This window comes from Gigantopelta aegis, chromosome 2 (genome assembly GCF_016097555.1).
Source record: "Gigantopelta aegis isolate Gae_Host chromosome 2, Gae_host_genome, whole genome shotgun sequence".
In the NCBI taxonomy this organism is placed as follows: Eukaryota; Metazoa; Mollusca; class Gastropoda; order Neomphalida; family Peltospiridae; genus Gigantopelta; species Gigantopelta aegis.
In genome coordinates this window covers 54,416,932-54,442,649 of record NC_054700.1, presented here as the reverse complement: position 1 = coordinate 54,442,649, position 25,718 = coordinate 54,416,932, and the positions used below count along the sequence as shown (strand labels likewise).

At 36.7% G+C, this 25,718-nt stretch overlaps 1 protein-coding gene across 2 annotated transcripts in view; it reads right to left on the bottom strand.

The window, feature by feature from the left end:
- The window catches only part of LOC121387191, a 70,500-nt gene that overhangs the window by 7,620 nt on the left and 37,162 nt on the right, over window positions 1-25,718 (bottom strand). For both annotated transcript variants that reach the window (XM_041518220.1, XM_041518227.1), the window contains one exon: window positions 1,233-1,323. In XM_041518220.1, coding sequence (XP_041374154.1) covers window positions 1,233-1,323 — 91 coding nt within the window. The remainder of the gene's footprint in view (window positions 1-1,232; window positions 1,324-25,718) is intronic.

Genomic DNA, 25,718 nt, shown 5'->3' with positions numbered 1-25,718 from the left:
TTTGGTGTAGTTTACATCATCAATCTAATACACTCTGAAACTTATTTGGTTATAAATTTTTGACCCTTAAATTCTTTTGAGTAGTATATTTCAGTTGATTTAAAAGAATTGGTGGCTCTCTTTGATATGAACAACAATTGAGCAACAAAACCCTCAAGTATAACCTGAACAGTATAGTTTTAGACATTGCTCCACGGCGGTTGACAAAGCCTAAAACAGATGCACAGACCAAGTCTTATTCACCTGAATATACACTTCAAATACTTTGTAAAGGTTACATAGACCTATAATTTTTCTACAGCATAAGCACTCTATCGCTCTCTCCATCCCTCTCTATATATGCATTTAACTTTGCCACATAAAAACCACAACACCTGTCTGTCTCCCTAAATTCTATCAATAATAAATGCTGGAAATGATACCCTTTGATCTTTATTAATTATCTAATCATTAAGGTTGTAAGTTTGGTCTCTTCAAGTTATCTCACTAATATTCATTTATGTAAAACCTGTATAATTTAGTAATATATAAATAAACCCAACCCATCTATCGGGGCGAATGATTGACCGAAACTGACAAATCATTGCGGGATCCGTATTTATACCCCTGCCAAAATCCAGCAAAACTGGTTAATATCCAGCAGTGCAGAACTATGCATATTCTGCAGAGCGGGGTAAAATCCAGCAGTGCAGGGTACAATCTTGCATGGCCGAATTTGCAAATTCTGCGATGCACGTTCTCAAACCAGTTACGTCAACAGCGTGACTGGATAACATCATTATAGGAGCCTTTTACTATGCTATAATGCCTTAATGGGAATCAAATAAATACAATTAGGCCTATATATACACAAATAAATTTAAGTTTCATATCTGATAGAAGTTGCATCAGTAAAATCTGAAATAAACAATAATTACCTAAACTACACAGTATAGCAGACATCAAAAATCCAGAACAAGGCTCATACAAAAGCATGGCCTCCGTCTTTGACATTTGCCGTATGTGGCTGTATTAAAATGCCAATTTAATAACACTTGATAAGGTAAATAATCTGTGATTATTGATAATATAAACACTAATGATTATGTACATAAATATTATAGGCCTTGTTTGAATGACCCGGCACATAGAATTGCGCTGTTTAATGTAAACACATATAGACTTTGATGCACTTTGGCAATGAAAAACAGTGGACTTGAAATAACTCAATAATTTAAATCAAAATAACTTACTGGCAACATTGTACATGTAATCCAGGGTGCTCACAATATCTCCTAGGGGTGTGTATTTCCTAGAATATGATCCACACCCCACCCACCACATCTTCAAGAAAATGTTAAACAATTTTAAGCAAGTGAAATATATATCTAATTCTCTTGTGATTGTAGTGTGTGGATATTTCCTAGGGGGTATATTTTCCAGTGGGAATTTATCCTATTAATATACCTCCTCATTTTGTAATGCTAATGTGAAACAATTTCAAACAAGTAAAATATATTTAAAATAAGTAACTCTTTCATGATTGTAGAGTGGAAATATTTCTCAGATGGATTACATTTACTAGGATGTTGCCCCCCCCACCCCCCACCACCTCCATATCATCTTGTAAATGTTAAACAATGTCAAGCAAGTAAAATATAAAATTAGAAGATGAAAAGCACAATGTTTCATACAGACACTAACATTAGTCATAGGATCCTCTTTCCTACCAGAACGAAGACTATGGATGAAGGAACGGAGCAGAGCTTGGTGGGAAGATATTGTGCTAAAGACATGGATGGACAACTTTAGGATATCCAAAACCGTGTTTGCTTCAATTTGTCAGCGATTATAGCCTCATCTACAGAGTTCATCAGATGTGAGAGAAGCTTTGACTACAGAACACCGAGTTGCAGTGGCTGTCTATTTCTTAGCTACAACAATAGAATACAGGTCCATTGGTAACTTGTTTGGAATAGACAGATCCACAGTCCGTGTTTGCTTACATGACACGTGTGAAGCTATATGTGCCACAATGTTCCATGAAATAGTAAACTTTCCAAGTAGTCAGGCTTTGAGAAGTGTTATTAATGGGTATACGAAAAATGTAGCGGATTTCCCCTGTTGACTGCAAGTCAGAATTACCAAAAGTTTGACATCTAATAACCGATGATTAATTAATCAATGTACTCTAGTGGTGTTGTTAAACAAAACAAAATTTAACCTTACAGCAAACAAACATACTTTAACTATTATCTGAGCAGCGCACACGATATTGACCATTGAAAACACATTTGGACTCTTCAAAGGAAAGTGGAGACATTTTCTCAAGAAGATAGATGTTGACGTCCACTTCGTATCCACCATCGCTGCTGCAGCAGTTACACTGCATGCTATGTGTGAAGATATGGATCAGCCATACTCACCAGACTGGCAACCAGAAGTCCAAGCAGCAGATGGTGGCCAAACAGGAACCACAGACAATCCTGGTTATCAAAATGTAAGATGCCCAGAGATCCATGCATTAACCCTTCAGATGTTCCAGGATAACAGACAAGGGGGACTTATAGACGTGTGTTGCATAAGTTCATTAACTAAACAGCAGGGTAAATGCTTGAAAAGTGTTTATATGGCTGTTTTGCCCACTGGTGCAGCTTTGCACTAGGGGGTTTTCATATTTGTCTTACCTCTGGACTTGGTGAAAATTGTACCCTGGGGACAGCAATACCCTGGTGGGTAAGAGAGTTTACATGGTTTACATGACAAAATGTACCACTGCAAATATGCCCATCATGCATGCAGGGGAAAAAGGGAAAAATACCCCATGGGTAAAACATTGCATATAAACATGGTGTGAGGATAGCTGCTAGGGTATATTTCTTAGGATATTGGCTCCAGACAGAAATATACCTTTCATATTGCAGGGCTTGTTCTGGCCAATTGCAAATTTTAAGAAGAAATGGCAAATTTTATTTTAATTTGGCGAAATAAATTTATGTAATGTTGGAAAATAACTAGAATTCTTCAATTTTCAAAGTTCTGCTCACCCAGTGAAATATATTTTAAATATGTAATTCTCTCATGATTATAGAATGGTGACATCTCCTAGGATATTTGCATAGGTGGGGATTTAAAATATGTAATTCTCTCACAAATATAGTGAGGCGATAACTGCTAGCCGGGGTATATTTCCTAGGATATTGGCTCCTGGGGGAATATTCCCTGGGAATATTGTAATGAAAAATATCCTATGGGTGTGTATGTTTATTTCCTAGGATATTGGCTGGGGGGGGGGGGGGGGGGGGGATAGGGAGAGGGGGATATAATGCAATTGTGAAATATATTTCAAATACAAAATTCGCTCATGATTGTAGGGTGGTGATATCTCCTTATATACTCTGTCAGAAAAGAAACGCATAAGTGATAGGGAAAGAAGAAAAGTGTTTGATTTTACAAAATATGTTTGTTAATGTTCCTGGCATGGGACAGCATGCCCAAATTTACCCTAAAACAAAGTTAACGCATGTTGTACGGCACGTTAATGTGTGACAATTGCAGGAAATGCTCGCAATGATGCCTCATTTCCATTTCGACATAGACGAGTTACAAGATGCCAAGACTAAGCCTCCTGAATAGAAACATTGCAACAGGCCGCATCCAGTTAGGTGAATCGCAGTTAGCAATCGCATGCCACATGAACGTCCATCAGACCACCATTTCACGTCTCTGGGACAGGTACCAGCAGTTTCTATTAGCTGAAGACCGGCCCAGAAGTGGAAGACCTTGCATAACAACTGCAGCACAAGACTGCTACATCCGGGTTCTGCACTTGCGTCACCAAACTGCCACAGCAATGAACACTGCTGGACGCATACCTGGTTTGAGAAGGGTGTCTGCACAAACCATTCGGAACCGACTTTGAGAAGCTGGTTTACGGGCTAGGAGACTGTATGTTGGCCCCGTCCTGCGATGTCAACATCGACATTTACGTGTTCGCTGGTGCACGAATGTACAGGGGTGAAACTTGGTAAACTGGCAGCGAGTATGGTTTAGCGACAAGTCACGTTTCCTTCTACAGCAACGTGGTGGACGACAACGTGTTTACAGACGCTGCAACGTCTTGCCAACAACTGCATCACCCAAGTTGACAGATTTGGTGGAGGGAGTGTCATGATGTGGGGAGCCATCTCATACACCGTCAGAAGTGAACTTGTGTTCGTACAAGGCAACATGACAGCTGTATGCTACCGGGATGAAATTCTTCGCTGTGATATGCTTCCCATTTTGGATCAACAGAGAGATCTCTTTCAGCAGGACAATGCCAGGCCGCATACGGCACGTGTAACAATGGATTTCCTACAGAATGATAACATTAATGTGCTGCTATGGCCATCAAGATCGCCAGATCTCAACCCCATTGAACATCTATGGGACGAACTGGACAGACGTGTATGCCAGCGTGACCCGGAGCCTCAGACAAACCCGCAACTGTCACATGCACTGCAGGAAGAATGGGCCAGGATTCTGAGACTCATTCAGTCTATGCCAAGATGTCGTGCAGTGATTACTGCTGCTGGTGGGCCACACAAGGTACTGATTTCAGCGCCCTCGTGCGACGCTGTTTGGTGATGAAAATGCCTCCACTGCCGTCAGTCCACAGCAACAACATTATCACATACTCATGTCAAATTTTACTGTGATACAATCATAAATAATGAAATTATGCCACTTTGTATTAAAGAGATAATTCCATGAATATTTCACCTATGCGTTTCCTTTTTGACAGAGTATATTTCCTAGAATATTGGCACCTGTGGGGATGTAAAATATTAAGATATATAATTCTCCGATAGTGTAAGGATATCTCGTAAAGGCAAGCATGTTACTGTACACCCTCCCTGTCAGAGGATTGAAAAAACATGAACTGAGTTTGTATTACCTAATGATTTCACCCATTTGCATCTAACATTACATAGGTTACTTCTGGGCCCGGTTTGTTGGAACGGTTATAACACTACTTATGACAGCGCTACGCATCGTATCATAGTATGACAACATACACTGCAATGTTTGCAGACAATGAAGTGGATACGTCGGAAACCGACAGCACAGTGAAAGTTGTACTTTATAACACCTTCCCACTGGGCGTAACTGCTGTTTGCTATCTGCTGTTTGCTATCGCCAGCTGAGTGAGTGTGCGGTGTTTCAACATGCTTGTAGCACTCATCTTGCACTTGGCCGTCACGTTAGAAGAGAACGCATACATGTTGTATTTCGATATCGATACATTTGAACAGGAATATATATACATTTATTATCTGTCCCAACCACAGGGATGAAGTGACAAAGTTACAATACAAAATTATACATTACCATTTTGGTATACACATCGAAGTTTTCATTCAGTATTTACATTAGTTATTATCAAGAGGTTATACATGTATGTATGAATATTAATCATACAAATAGAAAAACAATTGCATATTATGTAACCTATATTCTCGTAGCTTATAATTTTGAAATAGACATGTAAATTGCACAGGAATACTGCATACATTTGTTCATTAAAATGACAAGTAAAATTAAATATCAAACACAAGGTTCTTCACCATCCCCAACACCACCCCAACTCCCACCCTTACCCATCACCCCCTTATCCCTACTGTAAGTGGAGTACAATTAATAATATGAATGTTCAAGTCCCTTTAAGTATTATCATATAGTTTAGTAGTTTACTACTAACAGGGTTTCTGCCAGAGGGTAAAACGGGTATGGCACCATACCCAAAATTTTATTTTTTAAAGTTAACTTTTTGACAAAATTAATTACTCATTACTGTATGATTTTCTTAACCCTAACCCTAAACTCTCTGGGGGAGGTCCCCCATACTCCTTTTTGACTGTGGTTGCATTCAATTCCATAGCGCCATACCCAAACATTTCTTTCTGGCAGAAACACTAACAAACAATCACTTTTGTTTTTCATGCTGTGATTGCATAATTTATATTCTGTGAAAAACGGAAAGTAATGTGCAATGTTGCCCATTTTATCAAAACGTGTAATCATTAATATAATGAAAAATATAAAAAATAAAAATATTGTTGTTTCCTGAAACTGCCAAACTGAATGGCACTGTCTCTGTAATTGCAATCTAATTAAAATTAGCTCCACTGGTTAATTTCTATTACCTGTGGATCTAACAGGACCCCGTTGGAGCTCATATGTCCAGTTGACCTTTCATTTGACCAATCAAAAGCTTACTTGCAAAATCATGCCAGTGATTTTGAAAATATTCGGAATTATGCCGAGGGTATACGAAGTGATTCGGGTGAATTACGAAGTATGCTGGAAACTAATTTCAGTATAAAAATTTAATGTTGAAACAACGTGATGGTATAGCCATAAAATCTATTTATACTAGTATACAATCCAGAGTTTATTACTGTACTCTCCCCCCATTTTTTAATGTTGAAATAGTGTGCCTATTGCATAAATAGACTCACCCGATATTTTTAGAATTTGTATGCTCCCAAATAACGCTATAAAAGGCGAAGTATGATTGGTCGTTATTTAAATTATTATTTATAGATGAAATGTCACCTGGACATGGGAGTCCACGCAATGCTGTTAGATCTAATTTTAATCACGTCCAAAACATTAACTTTGTTGTGCTCTACTATAGCGTGTATCCCAAACACATAGCTTACACATGTACACATTTCACATATCCTGACTTTCAATAAAGTTACTTAGGGTTGTTGTTTTTTTAACAAATGTTGGAAACAGTTGGAAGTCAGGTTTTTTGTTTGTTTTTATTTTACTTTTTGTTTGTTTAACGACACCACTAGAGCATATAGATCAATTAATAATTGATATTGAAAATTTTCTTTCAAGAAAACCTGCTACATTTTTCCAGTAGCAGCAAATAATATATTATATGTACTTTTCAATGTATAGGATGGCACATGCCACCACATTTGATATACCAGTTGTAGAGCATTGGTTAGGACGGGGAAAGCATTCCAGGCACATTGGCTTAGCGAGATAGGTGAGGGTGACATGGCCTCTCGATCACATCTTTTTTCTTTCCGCCTAATAATTATATATACTGGCCTGCCTTACAATCGTAACATTATTTATCATGATGGGGTTTTGTTCGAGTAACTGGAACAGACAGGATTTTGAAGATGGGGTGGGGGGGGTGTGGGGTGTGGGGGGGGGCACTCATATTGGTGAGGGGCCAACCATACTGTCGTGTATGCAGCAACAGAAAAATCTAGAAGGTGGAGTGGGGGGGGGGGGGGGGAGAACACGTGTGAGGGAGAGGCCATGGCCCTCCCTCCCTCTCTCTGGCTACACTAGTGGCCGCCTCTGCAATAAAAAACAATTCTGGCTATGCTAGTGCTTAGACGAAGGTGGAATCAAAGCGTAAATTTGCATCGGATGTACAGGGAAATCCTGGGATTACCTGTCTCAGTTATATATATTCTGGCTTACACCATCCCACTTGAGACTGAGTAATTTTGGTATTGTGGCTGCAAAACCATGGAGTTGTCATAACTTTGTTACGTGCGCATGGCTGTAACCATGCAGTGCATAGTACAGCGTTTTACTGTCACAGCTTAAAACCATGCTCATTAAACCAGGCCCTGGCTTCTTGGTTTGCATTCAACGTCCTATTAACCTAAATCATACTATGTAATTGATAAAATCACACAAAATGACTGAAACATAACAGTAGCAAAACAACAATAAGTTGCTCTAAAAACGTGTATCTGGGCATACATGTACATGTATATTTTAACATTTTCTGGGGAAGCACGTCCCTGGCCACCCCCCCCCCCCCCCCGTACTGCAAACTCAAAGTTGACCCCTTTTGTGTCCCCTCCCCTTACAAAATCCTAGAACCGCCTTTCTTATGTGTTCCCACAGAAATTAAAACAGCAATTTAATGAATGAATTTTCGCTGACAAATGGATCCATCCCTGTTTGAAGATATTCTTATATCCTACATACGGGGTGGGAAAACAAATGTAACATCTTATATTCCTTTTTGAATTAGCAAGCTACTGTATAATTTCTTTTTATGTACACTGTATTTCAATATCTAATGTGGGTTTTTTTTTTTTTTACATTTTCGGGGGGCGGGGGGAGGGGGAGGGAGAGAGAGAGAGAGAGAGAGAGAGAGAGAGAGAGAGAGAGAGAGAGAGAGAGAGAGAGAGAGAGAGAGAGAGAGAGAGAGAGAGAGAGAGAGAGAGAGAGAGAGTTTTTCCTAGGAAATTCTCCTCCCTTGGGGGGTATAAATCCTAGGAAATATTCCCCCAAGGGGTGTATTTCCTAGGATAAAATTTTTAGGAGTGGGGGAGTTTCCTGTGACACTGGTATTGTGGGCTGATATCAAGTAGGGGCCCTTGTCCCATACACTTGGTAAGCAATATATTTGTATTGAATTTGCATTTGTATTGTTTATGTATTAGTATTTATATAGTGAATGTGTTATATATAAAATATTGTCTTTGGCTTAAATTAGTATTTATGTACATATTGAATGTGCTATATAAAAATATATATACATAATTAGATTATTGTTATGAAAATGATTCTGGTGTGATGTAAATGTATTCACCCTTTATTAAAACACTGTAGTTTTAAATAATGATATAGACTTTTTATCATCATGAATAATTTGAATATTTATAATATATATGTGAAAATGTATTTTTATATCATGTATTTTAAGGCTTGTGTTTGTGTACGCTGTAAATAAAATACAAATATCAACAGAACCTGCAGTTTGTGATAACACACCTGCTACCGACACACACACACACACACACACACACACACACACACACACACAGACAGACACACACAAACACACATACGCACGCACACATACACACACACACACACCTTTATGTATAGAAGATGGAACCAATAGTTAATAATCCTATAGACATTTCAGTGTGTGTGTCCGTGTGTGGTGTGTGTGTCTGTGTGTGTGTGTTCCCGTATGTGTCCATGTGTGTGTCCGTGTGTGTGTGTCCGTGTGTTTGTGTGTCTGTGTGATCATTGCAAACAACTATATTCAGTCTATAGCTAGGTTTAATCACAATTTGCTGAAATACACGTGCTGTTAATTTCACGTGATCTCAGTGCATACGTACACTTGACAATGCTTGCAAAGTCAACAAATACTTAAATTGGTAAACAAAAATGCAGTTTAGTTTCCATTGTTAAAAAAGGTTAAGTTTCTTTTGTTTAATGACAACACTAGAGCACATTGGTTAATTAATCACCGGCTACTGGATGTGAAAATTTTGGTATTTCTGACTTGTAGTCATCAGAGGAAACCCATTACATTTTTCTTAATGCAGAAAAGGATCTTTTATATGCACTTTCCCACAGACAGGGAAGCACATACCATGGCCTTTGATCAGTTGTGGTGCATTAGATGAAGTTTCCATTGATGTGAACAACTATTGTTTTTCACAAATTTACATCAAGATTTACTTGCCTGCAATCATGGTGTTTAATCTGTGCGACTACACGTGCAGTGCAATCTCAGATTATCACGGAATGTGACATATTCCCAGTTTGGGACACTTGCTATCAGCCCTAAATGAGCACGGGTTTTGAAATTGACAGGTCACGTGAAAAACAATTCATTTTCAGCTTTAATAAAGTTTGAATAACAAACTGCAGATCTTTGTTTTTCTACATGTTGAGGTCATGCTGTTAATTACCGTATATCTTCGCCTGTAAGTCGATCTCGGCTATAAGTCGAGTCCCTAATTTCAAGCCCTGAAAACGTATTTTTTTATTGACCCGTTTATAAGTCGACCCATGAAAAACTACTTATAAATATTGAAATATTTCTTATTTTCAGCACATGAGAACAATAATATTTGAACAAAAGAAAATTATTTTACAAACTTCGGTTTTCACGTTTTGTACATCGCAATATGATCAGACTATTCCAATCAAACTATCATTATTACATAGCATCAAAACGAAATATTCCCTTAGTAGAGAGTGAAAGCTGTTTGACTGTTACTCTGGAAAGTACACTGGTTTTTGTACCAAATGATGTGTGTCCCTATTGCTCTAGATAAGTGAACTGCAGAGCTCAGTCTATTTTAAGGGAAAGCTTAGTAATATTCATGAAGTTAATCACCGCCAAAACATTGTTTGAACAACCATTAATGCCAGTGACCAGATTTCAAAATAAACTCAGGCAACAGGTAGTTAGTATTGTTTACATTTTTACTATTAGTTATGACTGTTAATTTAACTAAGTGGACTGTTGTCTTGGCATGTGAGTGAGATCGTACGCCTTTTGAAGCTTTTCGCATAACCAAAACCGTTCTAATGCCAAAAAAAAAAGGTTATAAAAAATAAATGTGTCAAATTAACATATTTGAGTATAAATACATGGCATACTTCAACAATAAAACTTGTAAAATAATCCCCAAAACAGTAATATTTTTTGGTGAAATTTTTTTACCCTCTTATAAGTCGACCTCCCAAGTTATAAAATAATTTTTGGGTGAAAAAAATTCAACTTATAGGCGAAGATATACGGTAATAGCTGGATGACATTGTTTTCTTGTTACTGTTTGTGAGATTGCAAGTTGAATGTTGGGCAGCATATATTTAAGGAGTCAGATAGATTATGTAACCATTGGAAGATGGAATTCGGCTAAGCCAAAACTTTAGCGACTTGCAAATTTGATTAGCCCATTTTTGTTTTAAAAAATAAGAAAGCCAATGACTAATTTGGCTGTCTCCAGAATTATGTGTGATTTTTTTACTTTATTTTATTATTATTATTTGTTAATAAGAATAATGAATGCTCAATTTTAAAGGTCGCGTTAGACAGTTAACTCTGTTTTCATTGAGCACATGGTTTTGCCAAAATAAATGTTGGATGTTATTCAGCCTACATGTACATTAATTTTGGCTGTTACAGTAACTGCTGTTGAAGAATTCTCCGGCCAGTAAGTTGATTACCTAGATATAACATGCTGCAACCTTTTGTGATGTTTATAGCTAGTTTGACCATTGATAATAATATAATAATGACTCTTCCATTGTGTCATTACGAGATTTTAAACAAAGAAGTGCACAATTTTTATTATTTGTGAAAGTTTCAAAGGTGTTGTTGGTTGTTGGGGTTTTTGGGAGCGGGATTTGTCCTTCACAAATAGTTGGTCAAAGTGTTTCCAAATACCCATACTGTGTTTATGACATAGCAGTGACGAACGGTTTAACATATTATTATTATTAATCTCTGCCATGTATACTATCGCATGTCACTTTATTTCTTATGTTATTAATAATAATTAACTACATTATATAGAGGAAGTACCAGTTTTCTTTATCAAAAACATTGCATGACTTTCATAATTTGACCATTTTGAGTACGTTAGCCTGGGTAGTAGATAGTAGACTGCTTAAAATATTTTTGTGTGTACATATCGCTTGCAAATATTTTCCTAAATTTACATAATTATTAATAATAATAAAGAAAAAACACACAAATATATTCGGTTCTTTGGGTACCGAATAATGAATACATATCGTGGATAGTCTGTATTCAGTGCATAGAATATATATATATACACACACACATACACAGACACACACACACACACACACACAGACACACATACACAGACACACACACACACATACAGACACACACAGACACACACACACAGACACACATACACAGACACACACATACACAGACACACACACATACACACACACACACACATATACACACACACACACATACACAGACACACACACACAGACACACACACACAGACACACATACACACAGACACACATACGCAGACACACATACATTGGCTATTGGATGTCAAACTATGGTAAATGCAAAAATTAAGTGATGAATAACATGAATATAAAATATAAATATATATTTATGAAGATACATGTAGGCAATAAAGCATAGTACATGAGTATTCAATCGACTGGTACTCCAACCAAGACTGTCACAGGATATCTGTTTATAGACAGTGCTGACCGTGTCGGAGTTGACTACACCACAAGATATCTGTTTATAGACAGTGCTGACCATATCGGAGTTGACTACACCACACGATATCTGTTTATAGACAGTGCTGACCATGTCGGAGTTGACTACACCACAAGAGGCTATCTGTTTATAGACAGTGCTGACCATATCAGAGTTGACTACATGACAACATATCTGTTTATAGACAGTGCTGACCGTGTTGGTGTTGACTCTGTCACAGGATAAATGTTTATGGACAGTGCTGATCATGTCGGAGTTGCCTCTGCGTCACAGGATATCTGTTTATAGACAGTGTTGACCATGTCGGAGTTAACTACACCACAAGATATCTGTTTATAGACAGTGCTGACCATGTCAGAGTTCACTCCACCACAAGAGGCTATCTGTTTATAGACAGTGCTGACCATATCAGAGTTGACTACATGACAAGATATCTGTTTATAGACAGTGCTGACCATGTCGGAGTTGACTACATGATAAGATATCTGTTTATAGACAGTGCTGACCAGGTCGGAGTTGACTACACGACAAGATATCTGTTTATAGACAGTGCTGACCATATCAGAGTTGACTACATGTACATGCATGACAAGATATCTGTTTATAGACAGTGCTGACCATGTTGGAGTTGACTACATGATAAGATATCTGTTTATAGACAGTGCTGACCAGGTCGGAGTTGACTACACGACAAGATATCTGTTTATAGACAGTGCTGACCAAGTCGGAGTTGACTACACAACAAGATATCTGTTTATAGACAGTGCTGACCATGTCGGAGTTGACCCTGCCACATGAGGCTATCTGTTTATAGACAGTGCTGACCGTGTCAGAGTTGACTCTGCCACATTAGGCTATCTGTTCACATGCAGATAGTGCTGACTGTGTCAGAGTTGACTCTACCACATGAGGCTATCTGTTCACAGACAGTGCTGACTGTGTTGGTGTTGACTCTGCCACATTAGGCTATCTGTTTATAGACAGTGCTGACCATGTCGGAGTTGACTCTGCCACATGAGGCTATCTGTTTACAGACAGTGCTGACCGTGTTGGAGTTGACTCTGCCACATGAGGCTATCTGTTCACAGACAGTGTTGACCATGTCGGAGTTGACTCTGCCACATGAGGTTATCTGTTTACAGACAGTGCTGACCGTGTCGGAGTTGACTCTGCCACATGAGGTTATCTGTTTACAGACAGTGCTGACCATGTCGGAGTTGACTCTGCCACATGAGGCTATCTGTTCACAGACAGTGCTGACCGTGTCGGAGTTGACTCTGCCACATGAGGTTATGTTTATAGACAGTGCTGACCGTGTCGGAGTTGACTCTGCCACATGAGGTTATCTGTTTATAGACAGTGCTGACCATGTTGTATGTGAGTCTAGAACAGGCTCTCTGTTCATAGATATTACTGATCCTATTGGGAGTGATTTCACCAGAGACTCTCCTGCATTGGAGGTGACAGAGTTTATAGCTGTCAGTTATTAGACAAATCTGACTGTGTAGGAGGTGACAATACCACATGCTGTCACAGTTAATAAACAGTACTTACCCTGTTGAAAGCTGACACAACAAAAAGGCTATCTCTGTTTATAGGTAACTAATACTGACCCATGTCGGATGTGATTTCTCACAATGTATTGATCGTCTTGTCTATAGACAATACCTGTACTGCAGGTGAGTCCACAAGACACTGTCCATATTCATAGCTGGGCAATTCCACGGTAACGGAATTACAAGTTGAAGAGATATTTCAGGCATTAAACTCAGCTAGTCCACGTAAGAAAAATTATCATAATGATGTAACTATGTAATACACTAGTACTGCACTAGTGCTTGTCATGGGCAGAAATGAGACTCCCTACTGCAAGGTGTAGTGCATGAGTACTTAATTAAAGTTTGGTAACGGAATTACGTAAAAACAGACACCATTTTTACGGGCACTACAATACATCAACAAATTCTGTGAAGTATGATGAAATAATTATTTATCTTCATGATGGAATGATGACCTAATGACTTGTGATTAACAAAATAGAAATTATATTACAAATTATCTCTTCATAATTTTATTGTACAACATTGAATGCCGGTAACGGAATTACACAGTTTGGTAACGGAATTACCGCTCTGAATTTACTTTTGAAAAACAATATTTATTTACTTTAAATTTGATTTGCAAATATGTTGCATAATTTTATAAGTTAAAAAATAATTCAGTATACTTGTTTTAAGCATTCATATTAATATTTCAAATGATAACTAGTTTTAATATCGGAAACATGTACACGTGCATGTATATTATGAGTGGAGATTTAAACTAGCACTAAACTGTGTACATATTACATAGTAAATGTTTAAAATGTTTGACAGCAATTGAAAAAAATTCTTGAACAGTGACATTGTTAATAACAAAGAGAATTACACCAGGTCAGAGGAACACAGGCCAATTAAAATTATATAGACTGACCGTCAAACATCTAGATTGTATTATGGTGTGAAAGATATTATGCCTAATAATAAAATTCCCCATCTATCTGAGGTTATGGTAACATACATGTACATGACAACATTCAAAACACCCGTATTTTCTTTTTTGGCCAAACAAACATGCCATCTTTCCATTTTAAGAATTTTACTCAGATTAGATTTCCTTGTAAAGACAGCATTAACACTATAAAACGGTTGCTTTCTTTTTATCCATTATATACATTTAAAAGCATAATGTTGGTAATTAGAATGATACTTTCCATTTTCTGGATATCCTGTCATTTAAATATAAATTGTTAAATACATGTACAGTCAATAAATGCCTTTGGATAAAGTAACATTAAAGTTTGCTTCAAGTAGATATGTTATGTTACATTTCCACTTTCTGGACCCTATATATGTTTAAAGATATATGTACAGGGCAGGAAATAGTGGCCTGTAAAAAGTGAAAAGAAGTCTATTTTTAAATCTTGCACGTGAAATAAACATTCACCTGCTAAAATTAATTCAAAATCGCGTCATTTTTCAAAAAACAGGTGTATGTACGATCATCTCATCTTCTATTTAGCTGAGGCCGAGCTCATGATTCTGTTACATTTTAATTTTATAATGCTCTAAACTACACATCAGAGGTCCTAGTTTTCCACACATTGTTCCAAACCCTACATTCACATTGTGCTGCTATTTAAAAAAAAATAATGGCAGGCCATATTTTACTTCATATTTTGAGCCCCGATATAATTCTAGTAGGTTTCGATTATAACTTGAATTTTGTTATGGATAATGCAGATGTTTAGTCAGCATAATGAAGCTTTTAAGTAGTACTGTTTGGTTAAAGTTGATAAGATTTCCTTAATTTCTATATTGTTAATGGATGACATTTATATTTGCTATGGGTGTTCCGCAAATGCATTTGGAGCCACTACTAGTACTATTACCATATGGATTTTTAAAAAAGATTTTGTATATCTTCCTATTGTTACATCACTTGATGTATTGGTGTATATGGATAAGAGTGTAGCATTTTAGTACTATGTAGCTTTATATTAAAGTGTTTCTTGACAATATATACCAAAGACGGTAACGGAATTACAAACCTATGGTAACGGAATTACATATGTTTACAGCTATATAATTTTACTAATAATGTATGAATTTGAAAGTAAATGTGTCTGATTATGTTCATTAACATATACTCAGAGAATATGAGTTGATTCCTTGATTACATATAAATGAATAATACAGTCTAACTTTTTGTTTGTTTTCGGTAACGGAATTACAAACTGATTCTATGTTTTCTAATTTCCCCTAAATCTAAAAAAAAAAAAAATTTCATTAAAGTGGATTATGAAGTGTAGTACTTTGTTAGTGGTAAAACAAAAACACTAATAAAAAGAATATTACCTTCAATTACATGGCTGCTGTACATAAATTCATAGTGTGTATTACGGAAGTGTCATATTTTTAGTGTGACGGTATCCTCATAAAATAGTTAAAGTCAAACACATCCATTTATTTTACAATATTTTATTTATCACATTTGGATTCTCCAGACATTTTTACATTAAAAACAATCTTAATATATAAGGAATAACATGATTTGATTTTTTCACTCCATGTCCACTTTAGCGTGGAATTGCCCAGCTATAGACTGCCACAGGACGCTCCTGTTTATAGAGAATATTTACCGTGTGGGAGATAACTCCGCAACATGATATGCTTGTTATAGATAGTACTGACCATGTCAGAGGTGACTTCTCCCCAGGCTAGCCCTGATTATAGATAGTACTGACCATGTCAGAGGTGACTTCTCTCCAGACTAATCCTCATTATAGATAGTACTGAGCATGTCGGAGGTGACTTCTCCCCAGACTAGCCCTGCCCTTACGGAAATAACCTATACAAACTTATAAGTGGAATATACTTTACTTATACGCCACTTATAAGTTACTTATATATTGGTATAAGTGAAGTATCAGTGTGTATAAGTATAAGTGAAAAAAATTGTTAATTGATACTTCACTGATACTCCACATATATACTACTCAAAAGAATTTAAGGGTCAGAAATTTATAACCAAATAAGTTTCAGAGTGTATTAGATTGATGATGTAAACTACACCAAAAATTTAATTTATTGTTCCATATTTACAAAAAACCACAAATAAACGTCACTGTATACAAGAAAGTCACATGACATGCTGTCAAAGTTGAAGGTTGTGTCTGGATTTTACACATTAGAACATTCGTTTAATAGTGTGTGAATCCACCCCTGGCGCGAATACACTCGACACATCGTTGCCTCATGCTGTTGATCAGACGTCTGAAGAACTCTTGGGGAATGGCCTGCCACTCTGCCATAAGAAGTTGACCCAGATCATGAAGGTTGGCCGGAGGGGCATGGTTATCCCGAACTCTCCTGCCTAATTCGTCCCAGGCGTGCTCTATTGGGGCCAAGTCAGGCGAATATGCTGGCCAATCCATCCTGGCGATACCTTGTTGTCTGAGAAAGTCCGTTACCACCCTGGCGCGATGGGGTCTGGCATTGTCATCCTGCAGAACTGCCCCGCCGCCAATCTGCTGAAGGCCTGGGAGAACCAACGGCCGGATAATCTCATTCAGATAGCGGATTCCATTCAGATTGCCATCCACCACATAGAGGGGGGTCCTGTGGTGGATAGAGATGCCGCCCCACACCATGACGCTGCCACCACCGAACCGGTGACGTTGTCTAACGTTAACGTCAGCGAAGCGCTCCCTAGGACGTCTGTAGACACAAACCCGACCGTCGTTGAACCGGAGACTAAACCTGGACTCATCAGTGAACATCACTCGACCCCACTGAACACGTTGCCACTGCAGATGAAGCGTGCACCAGTGACAGTCTGGCCGTTCTGTGACGTGGTAGGAGTGGTGGTCGAACAGCCTGGCGATGGCAGCCTAGATTATTGGCTCTCAGACGATTGCGTATGGTTTGATCAGACACTCGAGTTCCAGTCGCAGTCCGCAGATTGTCACGTAATCGGCGTGCAGTGGTTGTGCGTTGACGTAGAGCCATATTGGTGATGTAGCGGTCCTCTCTATTTGTTGTGCTTCAGGGTCTTCCCGGACGTGAACGATTTCGAACAGAATTCGTTGCTTGGTACCGTTGCCACAGTCGGCCAACGACCCTCTGACTGACACCAAGTCTCAGAGCAACATTTCTTTGCGTATTGCCATCCTGAAGCCAAGCAATAGCCCTTCCTCGATCTTCGATAGTCAGTTGAAGTCGTACCATTGTCGAATTTGGAGTGTGCACCGTACACGAACGCAAGCTCCAATTATACGGAAATTCAGCATTGGGAACATGGAATACACGTGCAAAGCGTGCAAATGAAGCGCTTTGTGAAAAAGCAAGTTATGGGCACTTAGCAGACCTTTCACTTTCGCCCTAATTTACGTGCAAATGTAAGCATGTTTTCGCCATTAGAACTAGTCGACAGTGTCAATGACAGTGGATTTTAATTCATTTATGGGTTGCTTAGACCCACTTTCTTCAAAATGGAACAAAGAAAGAAAGAAATGTTTTATTTAACGACGCACTCAACACATTTTATTTACGGTTATATGGCGTCAGACATATGGTTAAGGACCACACAGATTTTGAGAGGAAACCCGCTGTCGCCACTACATGGGCTACTCTTCCGATTAGCAGCAAGGGATCTTTTATTTGCGCTTCCCACAGGCAGAATAGCACAAACCATGGCCTTTGTTGAACCAGTTATGGATCACTGGTCGGTGCAAGTGGTTTACACCTACCCATTGAGCCTTGCGTAGCACTCACTCAGGGTTTGGAGTCGGTATCTGGATTAAAAATCCCATGCCTCGACTGGGATCCGAACCCAGTACCTACCAGCCTGTAGACCGATGGCCTACCACGACGCCACCGAGGCCGGTAAATGGAACATGCGTGACATTATGGTCTAGCTAATATAATTTGACATTCAGAAAATAATGTCGAAAATATATATTGCTGCTAAATAATAATATAATTATAATTTCAATTAAATAATAAAATAAATAATTTAAAAAAAATAAAGTCAATAAAAATGTTTTTTTTAAAAATCATAATTATTGTTAATTTGTAGTTATTATAATAATACAGACACACACATACATATGGCAGTTGCTGTCAGTGCTGTTGTTCCAGCTAGCCATGCTGTATTCATGCTGTACGTCTCACACCCACCCACCACCGTTTTTTGTTTTTTTTACCAGATTGTGTGAAAATAGGCACAAAAACCAAATTAAAATGAATTGATATTACTATAACAGATTGTGCCCCCCCCCCCCCCCCCCACCCTTTTAGGTATCATTACTTTTGGTCTATTATTTATTAAGATTGATTTTGTTTTGGGTTTTTTCATCTGAATTTTCACACACATAATAATAAAAATGTTAAGTTTTTTTGTTAAATCACAAGGAAGAAAAATAAAGTAACCTGGTGTATCACTCCCATCCCTGGTCCTCACAAATCCATTTATAGAAACTACAATCCATAGGCAAGATTTTTTTGGATTTTGTTTTGAATTTTTTTATTTTTTTTTGGGGGGGGGGGGGGGTGAATTCTTCGTGATGGGATCATCACAAAAAAAACAATATAAAAAAATACCCACGCCTTTAGGTAACGTTATCTATATTCGCTAGAAAAAATGAGCTTTTGTATTAAAAAAGAAAAAAAGAAAATGGTGATGCCATATACGCACTCATCGCACCTTCCCCACCTGTTTATATATTATAATATAATAAAGATAGTATAAAATTATGCATAACACTGGCTCTTGAAAATGTTTAGTGAAATCTTTACTCAGGAATCTGTACGTTTAAATTATATTTATTTATAATTCAATTAATTGGAATCTGGATAATAATTACGTTGTGTTTTGTTATTACATTGTTTATTTCATTATATGCAGAGTAATCATTTATAATGCTTAATTAATAGACAGAAAGCCACAAAGGCGCTAGATTAGTACATAATTATGATAATAATAATAATAATTATTATTATTATTATAAGTCTGTGTCGTCTTAAAAGACGAACGAAGGTTAAAAGCGATACTATGATTGGTCGGTTCCTGAACAGTCATACCTGGGATTTGATTGGCTTAGAGATAACAACAGGAAAAAACGCGCCATTTGCAGTTTGCCAAATTAAATTTAATACGGTAATAAATAATGACAAAACATTGTGTATTTTGCATTATGCATTGGATTTGAGATCATTTTGATTGAGCAGAAACAATCACAGTTTATTACCGAATACTTGGCTATGGCAGAAAATGAAGAACTTCGGTCAAGTTTCGGATGTCCTACTATTTTCGTCATGTTTGGAAGGGAAAAAAGGTAAACATGATTTTACTATTTTCTTACTTAGTCTAGACACCTTTAATATATAAGTTGACATCTTTAACTGTATTTGTTCTAATATTGTGTGATGTTTGATGACAATCGAACGAATGTATCGTGTTCTACATGATGCAACATTGGGTCATGACAGAAAATTTCCAAAATGGCCAATCAAGGCATATTTTTCGGGGGCAATTTAAATACACATAGATCACGTTGACATAAATAATACATTTAAATGCAAAATAAATATTTTAAGATGCCAAATTGATGCATTTATTACAGAAATTTTTTTGTTATTTCACCGATGGGTACAGATTTTTACAACGATAGTAATGCTTTTTGGGGGCGATTTAGGTCACATGACCAGTTTCACGTACTCTGATAGGTCAGCAGTCTTTGTTTACAAATTAATTTAGTTTTAATTGGTTTAATTTATTTAAAGTATCACAAGTAGCAGTCATTTTTCAGTTTACTTAGTAATGTAACGATTTCGCTTTCTCAGCACGTGCCCACTTATAGACCGGTGCTAGAATCGAATTAAATACAGTTCTAAAAATGCCTTGCTGGGTTCGGCTACCCCTTTCGGTCGTAGACTTCCAAAAATCACATTTTAATATGTAAACTCATGATTAACCTTTCTCACTAACTAATATAATAATCACATAAGTCGTCCTTTTTCACAGTGTTTATTTAAGGGTGTCAATAGATCATAAAAACAATTACAGTTAACCAGCAAAATAATTAAGATTTTTAATAGATTTCATGATTGACATTGAGAGATACAGGTTACATAATAGTTATTCAAATTTCGCACAACTCAACCACCATTCAATTCCCCGCCAATGAAACATTAAGAATCCCAATATGGATTACCATTTGTTTATTCTAAGAGAATGAAAATCCATCGAAAATGTACCTAAACATTCATTTCCACTCGTGAAACCACAAGATTCCCAAACGTGGAATACTTGGTAATTTACGAGACAGAAATAATATTTCCTTCACTCCATTCCTCTCTCCGAAATTCCAATAATCTTCTTTCAAAAATACTTTAGTAACCTCTCAAAAGTCAATGCAAAATATGCCTAACAATAATTTTAAGGTTTACGGTAATGCAATGCGAGACGGTGACAACTAACAAAAATACACTACCATTTGGTTAATGAATTATATAATAAATAAATAGCTTAAATCTAAAACACAATTTGGAATAACCGAGTGAGAGAGAGCCATTCAAAATCTACACATAAAAAACCCCACAATCAACAAACACACATGTTGTACCTGTGGTTGGAAAGTCAGAAGTGAGTAAACGGATGGACAAATCTAGCATTAATACATGGAATGGCTCTCATTGGTCCAAATTAATGACATGACATTAATCGGACATGACGATTGGTTAACCTATCATAATAATTCTTCGTAGAAATAACGAAGATTAACGACAAACTTAATTATAGCCGAATATTGCCGAAAAGTATACATCGCTACAACAAAAATTACGTAAATAAAATAAACAATTCTAACTTGATTATCTTCTCAAATGATATCCCAAAATACAATATAACATTATTATTGTTTAACCCCTCCCCAAATATTACACAACGTAATATTAACTATAAAATCCAAGCCTAAACATTACAATATTATATGGTCTCATGCCACTGTTTGGAAAATCAATGGATCTGAATGATCGTTCCTGTAACTTTACCCATCAATAATCTGATTCATAGAAGGCTGATTAAAGTGCTAATAGGGTGCTAGAAGATGTTAGTATAAGAAGTTCAGAAACCAAGAATAAAATTAAGAAACCAAACATAAGTAGAAAAAGGACAGACAACAAATCAGATTATTCAGGAAAGTATTGGAAATATACAGATTTGTTACATTCCCCTCGACCACTTGAACTCTATGCACACATAGAGTTAAATTTTTGACACAAATTTTGGCACTGGTTTGAGTTATATTTCCAATATACATTTTGTATATATATTACTTGCTTCCTATTTAAAAAAAAAAAAAAAAAAAAAAAAAAATATATATATATATATATATTACCAACGTACATTTACCCACGTCTTATCACAATCATTTTATATTACAAAATTATGAGACATCTAACAACTCTTCCAATATACCTGACACTTATATTCACCTATTAATTAATTGTCACCATATAATTACAAATGAATATTATTCAAATATCCCATCACACAACACACAACACAATTGAAACCAATAACATGTGATACATTTTTCATATAACTTCTTTTTTTACACCCCTAAATTTCACAGTAAATGCAGTAGTACAACAAATAATTTAAAAAATTAAAAAAATTCCAACACTTCTTAATCAAGTGTTACAAAAACAAACCCCACACAACACTTATTAGGTATCACACCCACCTCATCATTCTATCGCTGTATATTAATACAATATATACAGTAGCTAAAATCAACCACACAATCATCCAAAAATGTCCAGTTATATGCATATATATATATATATATATATATATATATATATATATATATATATATATATATATATATATATATATATATATATATATATATACAATTATATTTTACTAGAAACACACAATATCCAAAAATCTTAAATTAAAAAAAAGAAAGAAAGTAATTAACACTTTATAATTATCCACAAAAATAAACACATGTGAATATATTTAACATATGCCCCAACCTGTCTCATCCACATATGTACATACACAACTGTATAAAGAAACAGGTAGAGCATATGGACTTCTGAAATGCAACCAAGGTACTCTAATATTTCCTGTAGTAGGCTGAGAAACACATAACACTGACATTCAATATTATTTGTCAAACTACAATAAAATCAAGTAGCTTCTCCACACCTCATAAATCCTTTTTAACCATTTCCGTCTATTGTTTCCTACCAGTAACCAAATTATCATCCCCTAACCTAAAAAAAAAACCCCAGTTATATCATCCATTACAATTTATTTCAATTTATACAGCCTGATTTTTCTATCAGTCACCAAATTATCATCACATGACATCCAGAAATACCAGTTGTATCTTGCATCATAACTTATTTCAACTCAATACAGATTTCTAACAACCTCACAAAATAAACAGGTTATGATTTAACCAAAGCCCTAATAACCACCCATTTTAGCTCCTGATAATAACGCTTCATACCCAGCTGCCCCAAATGAATACCATCAATTAGTAGTCGAGGATGCAGGATTCTTTTCTTGCAGACAAAAGTCACCCCATCCTCCCGTTCTAACTGTGATAAGGCTAAATTTAACTGAGCTCTTCTTGCCTCATACTCCCCCATGCTCAATGAATGAAATCTAATTCTTGGGAATATTTTCATTAAACAAATTTCCTGCACCCCCCAGTCTCTCAATTCTTCCATTACTTCCCGTGACCTTTTAATAAAAAGACCAACTTGAAAATGTGGACTATCCAGATCATTTCCTCCCACCTGCAATACCACTACCCTTGGTTTATATCCATCCCTCTTCATTCTCTCAATCAATTTCCAGACAGTCCCAATTTTTCCCCCCGATTGACCAAAATATCTTACCTCAACCCCTTGAATCCCTAAAGATTTTTCAAAAGTGTTCCCTCCCTGCTTACCCCGTTTTACTCAATTCTCTAACCTGGTCACATAGCTATGTCCCAATATTGCAGCTTTCCCCGAAGCACGAGGCATAGTTCAAATTTCAACTAAGAGAATTCTGACAATCTGTTGATAAATACAGATATAACATAATATATACACAATCCATTTTCAACATAATCACACACTATATTTTAAAAACTCCAAACTTATTCAAACATTTCCTACCTTAATAAATTATCAGTTTGAGCAAGGAGATTTCCCAATCCTACAAATTTAAGACAAGTCATATTGCCCTGACCTCATCCATCCGGGTGCCTTCCTATGTCTACACACATAAACACGAGAAGGATTATTCACAGAGGAATCAGTTTCACCTCCAAAGAAAATTTGATCGACCACATCATCTGTCTCTAAAGAAGGTACCCAGTCCAACAATTCAGAATAATCAGACTGCATGGAAACATTCTGATTTTGTTGTTCCACCAACTCTTCCACCTCGAATTCCCTGGCCAAGTATGGTTTCAACCTGTTGAAATGCACCACTTGTTTAACTTTGGAACCCGGTTTCGAAATAATATAATTAACATTGGAAAGCTTCTTTTGAATGATAAATGGTCCAGACCAATACTTTTGTAGTTTAGATAATAATCCCTTCTTTCTTTATGGAGTAAACAACCAGACTTTATCAGTAACCTCTAGAATATGTCCATGTATCTTTTGATCATAGTTTACCTTTTGCCTTAATTGTTTCTTAGTCATGAATTTCCGGGCATACTGAAAAGCTGTTTGAATTTTTAGCTGTAGCTGTTCCACATGCTCAACAGGGCTTTTACTCTCACCTGGCGGATGTTCAGTCATTAAAGTCAAAGGAATATTAATTTCCCTACCCAGCATCATTTTATTAGGGGTCAACCCAGTTGTTTCATGAATACTAGAACGGTATGCCATGGTAACGAGTGGCAAATGTAAGTCCCAATCAGTGTGTTCTGCATTCATATATGCACTTAACATTTGTTTTAGAGTTCGATTGAACCGTTCAATCATTCCATCGGCCTGAGGATGGTATGCAGAAGTTCTAGTTTTCTTTATCTCAAGGATTTTACACATTTCTTGAAACAGTTTAGATTCAAAGTTTTTGCCCTGATCCGAATGTAGCTCTTTTGGAATTCCAAACCTGGAAAACAGTTTATACACCAATATTTGAGCAACCATTTGGGCTTCTTGGTTTGGAATGGGATAGGCTTCTGTCCACTTTGTGAAGTAATCCCCCACTACTAAAATATATTTATTGTCACGAACTGTAGTAGGAAAAGGACCACAAATGTCTATGGCAACTCTCTCCATCGGTTCTCCTGAAACCATATTGATCATGGGTGCTAATCTATGAGGAATAGGAGATTTCCTAGCCTGACACTCTGCACAAGTTCTCAGCCACTGACTAATATCTTTCTTCATTCCAACCCAAAAACAATTTTGACGCACTTTCATATAAGTTTTGTTCACCCCAGCATGGCCTCCTGTAGGTGCATCATGTGCCGCATGAAGTATATCAGGAATGCATTTCTTTGGCACCACTAGTAATTGCTTAAGTTCTTCCGTGTTTTCGCAATACCAGTTGCGGTACAGAACATCATTACAGAGTTCCAGTTGTTCCCATTGACCCCAATATGCTTTGACTTGCCAATTCTGATCCTTCACAACTTCGAAATCTGGCCTAACATTATTTTCTTTCATTAGACTGATAATGACTTTTAAAACTACATCAGACCCCTGTTCCATTGCTATGTCCTCCTTGCTCCAACCAAAATCACGAACTATCAAGCTACTACACTTTACAGGCATTCTACTTAATGCATCTGCATTTATATGCTTACTCCCACAACGATGTTCGATTTTAAAATTAAATGTGTTCAGATACTCAATCCACCTAGCAACCTGACCTTGGGGTTGTTTAAAAGACATAAGCCATTTGAAAGAAGCATGATCAGTTCTCAACAAAAATTGTCTTCCATACAGATAATGTCTAAAATTCTTAACAGCTTTAATAACTGCTAACAATTCCTTTCTAGTCACACTATATTTCTTCTCAGTGTTACAATGAGTAGTGCTAAAATAAGCTATCACTCGCTCTTCCCCTTCATGTATCTGAGACAATACTGCCCCTG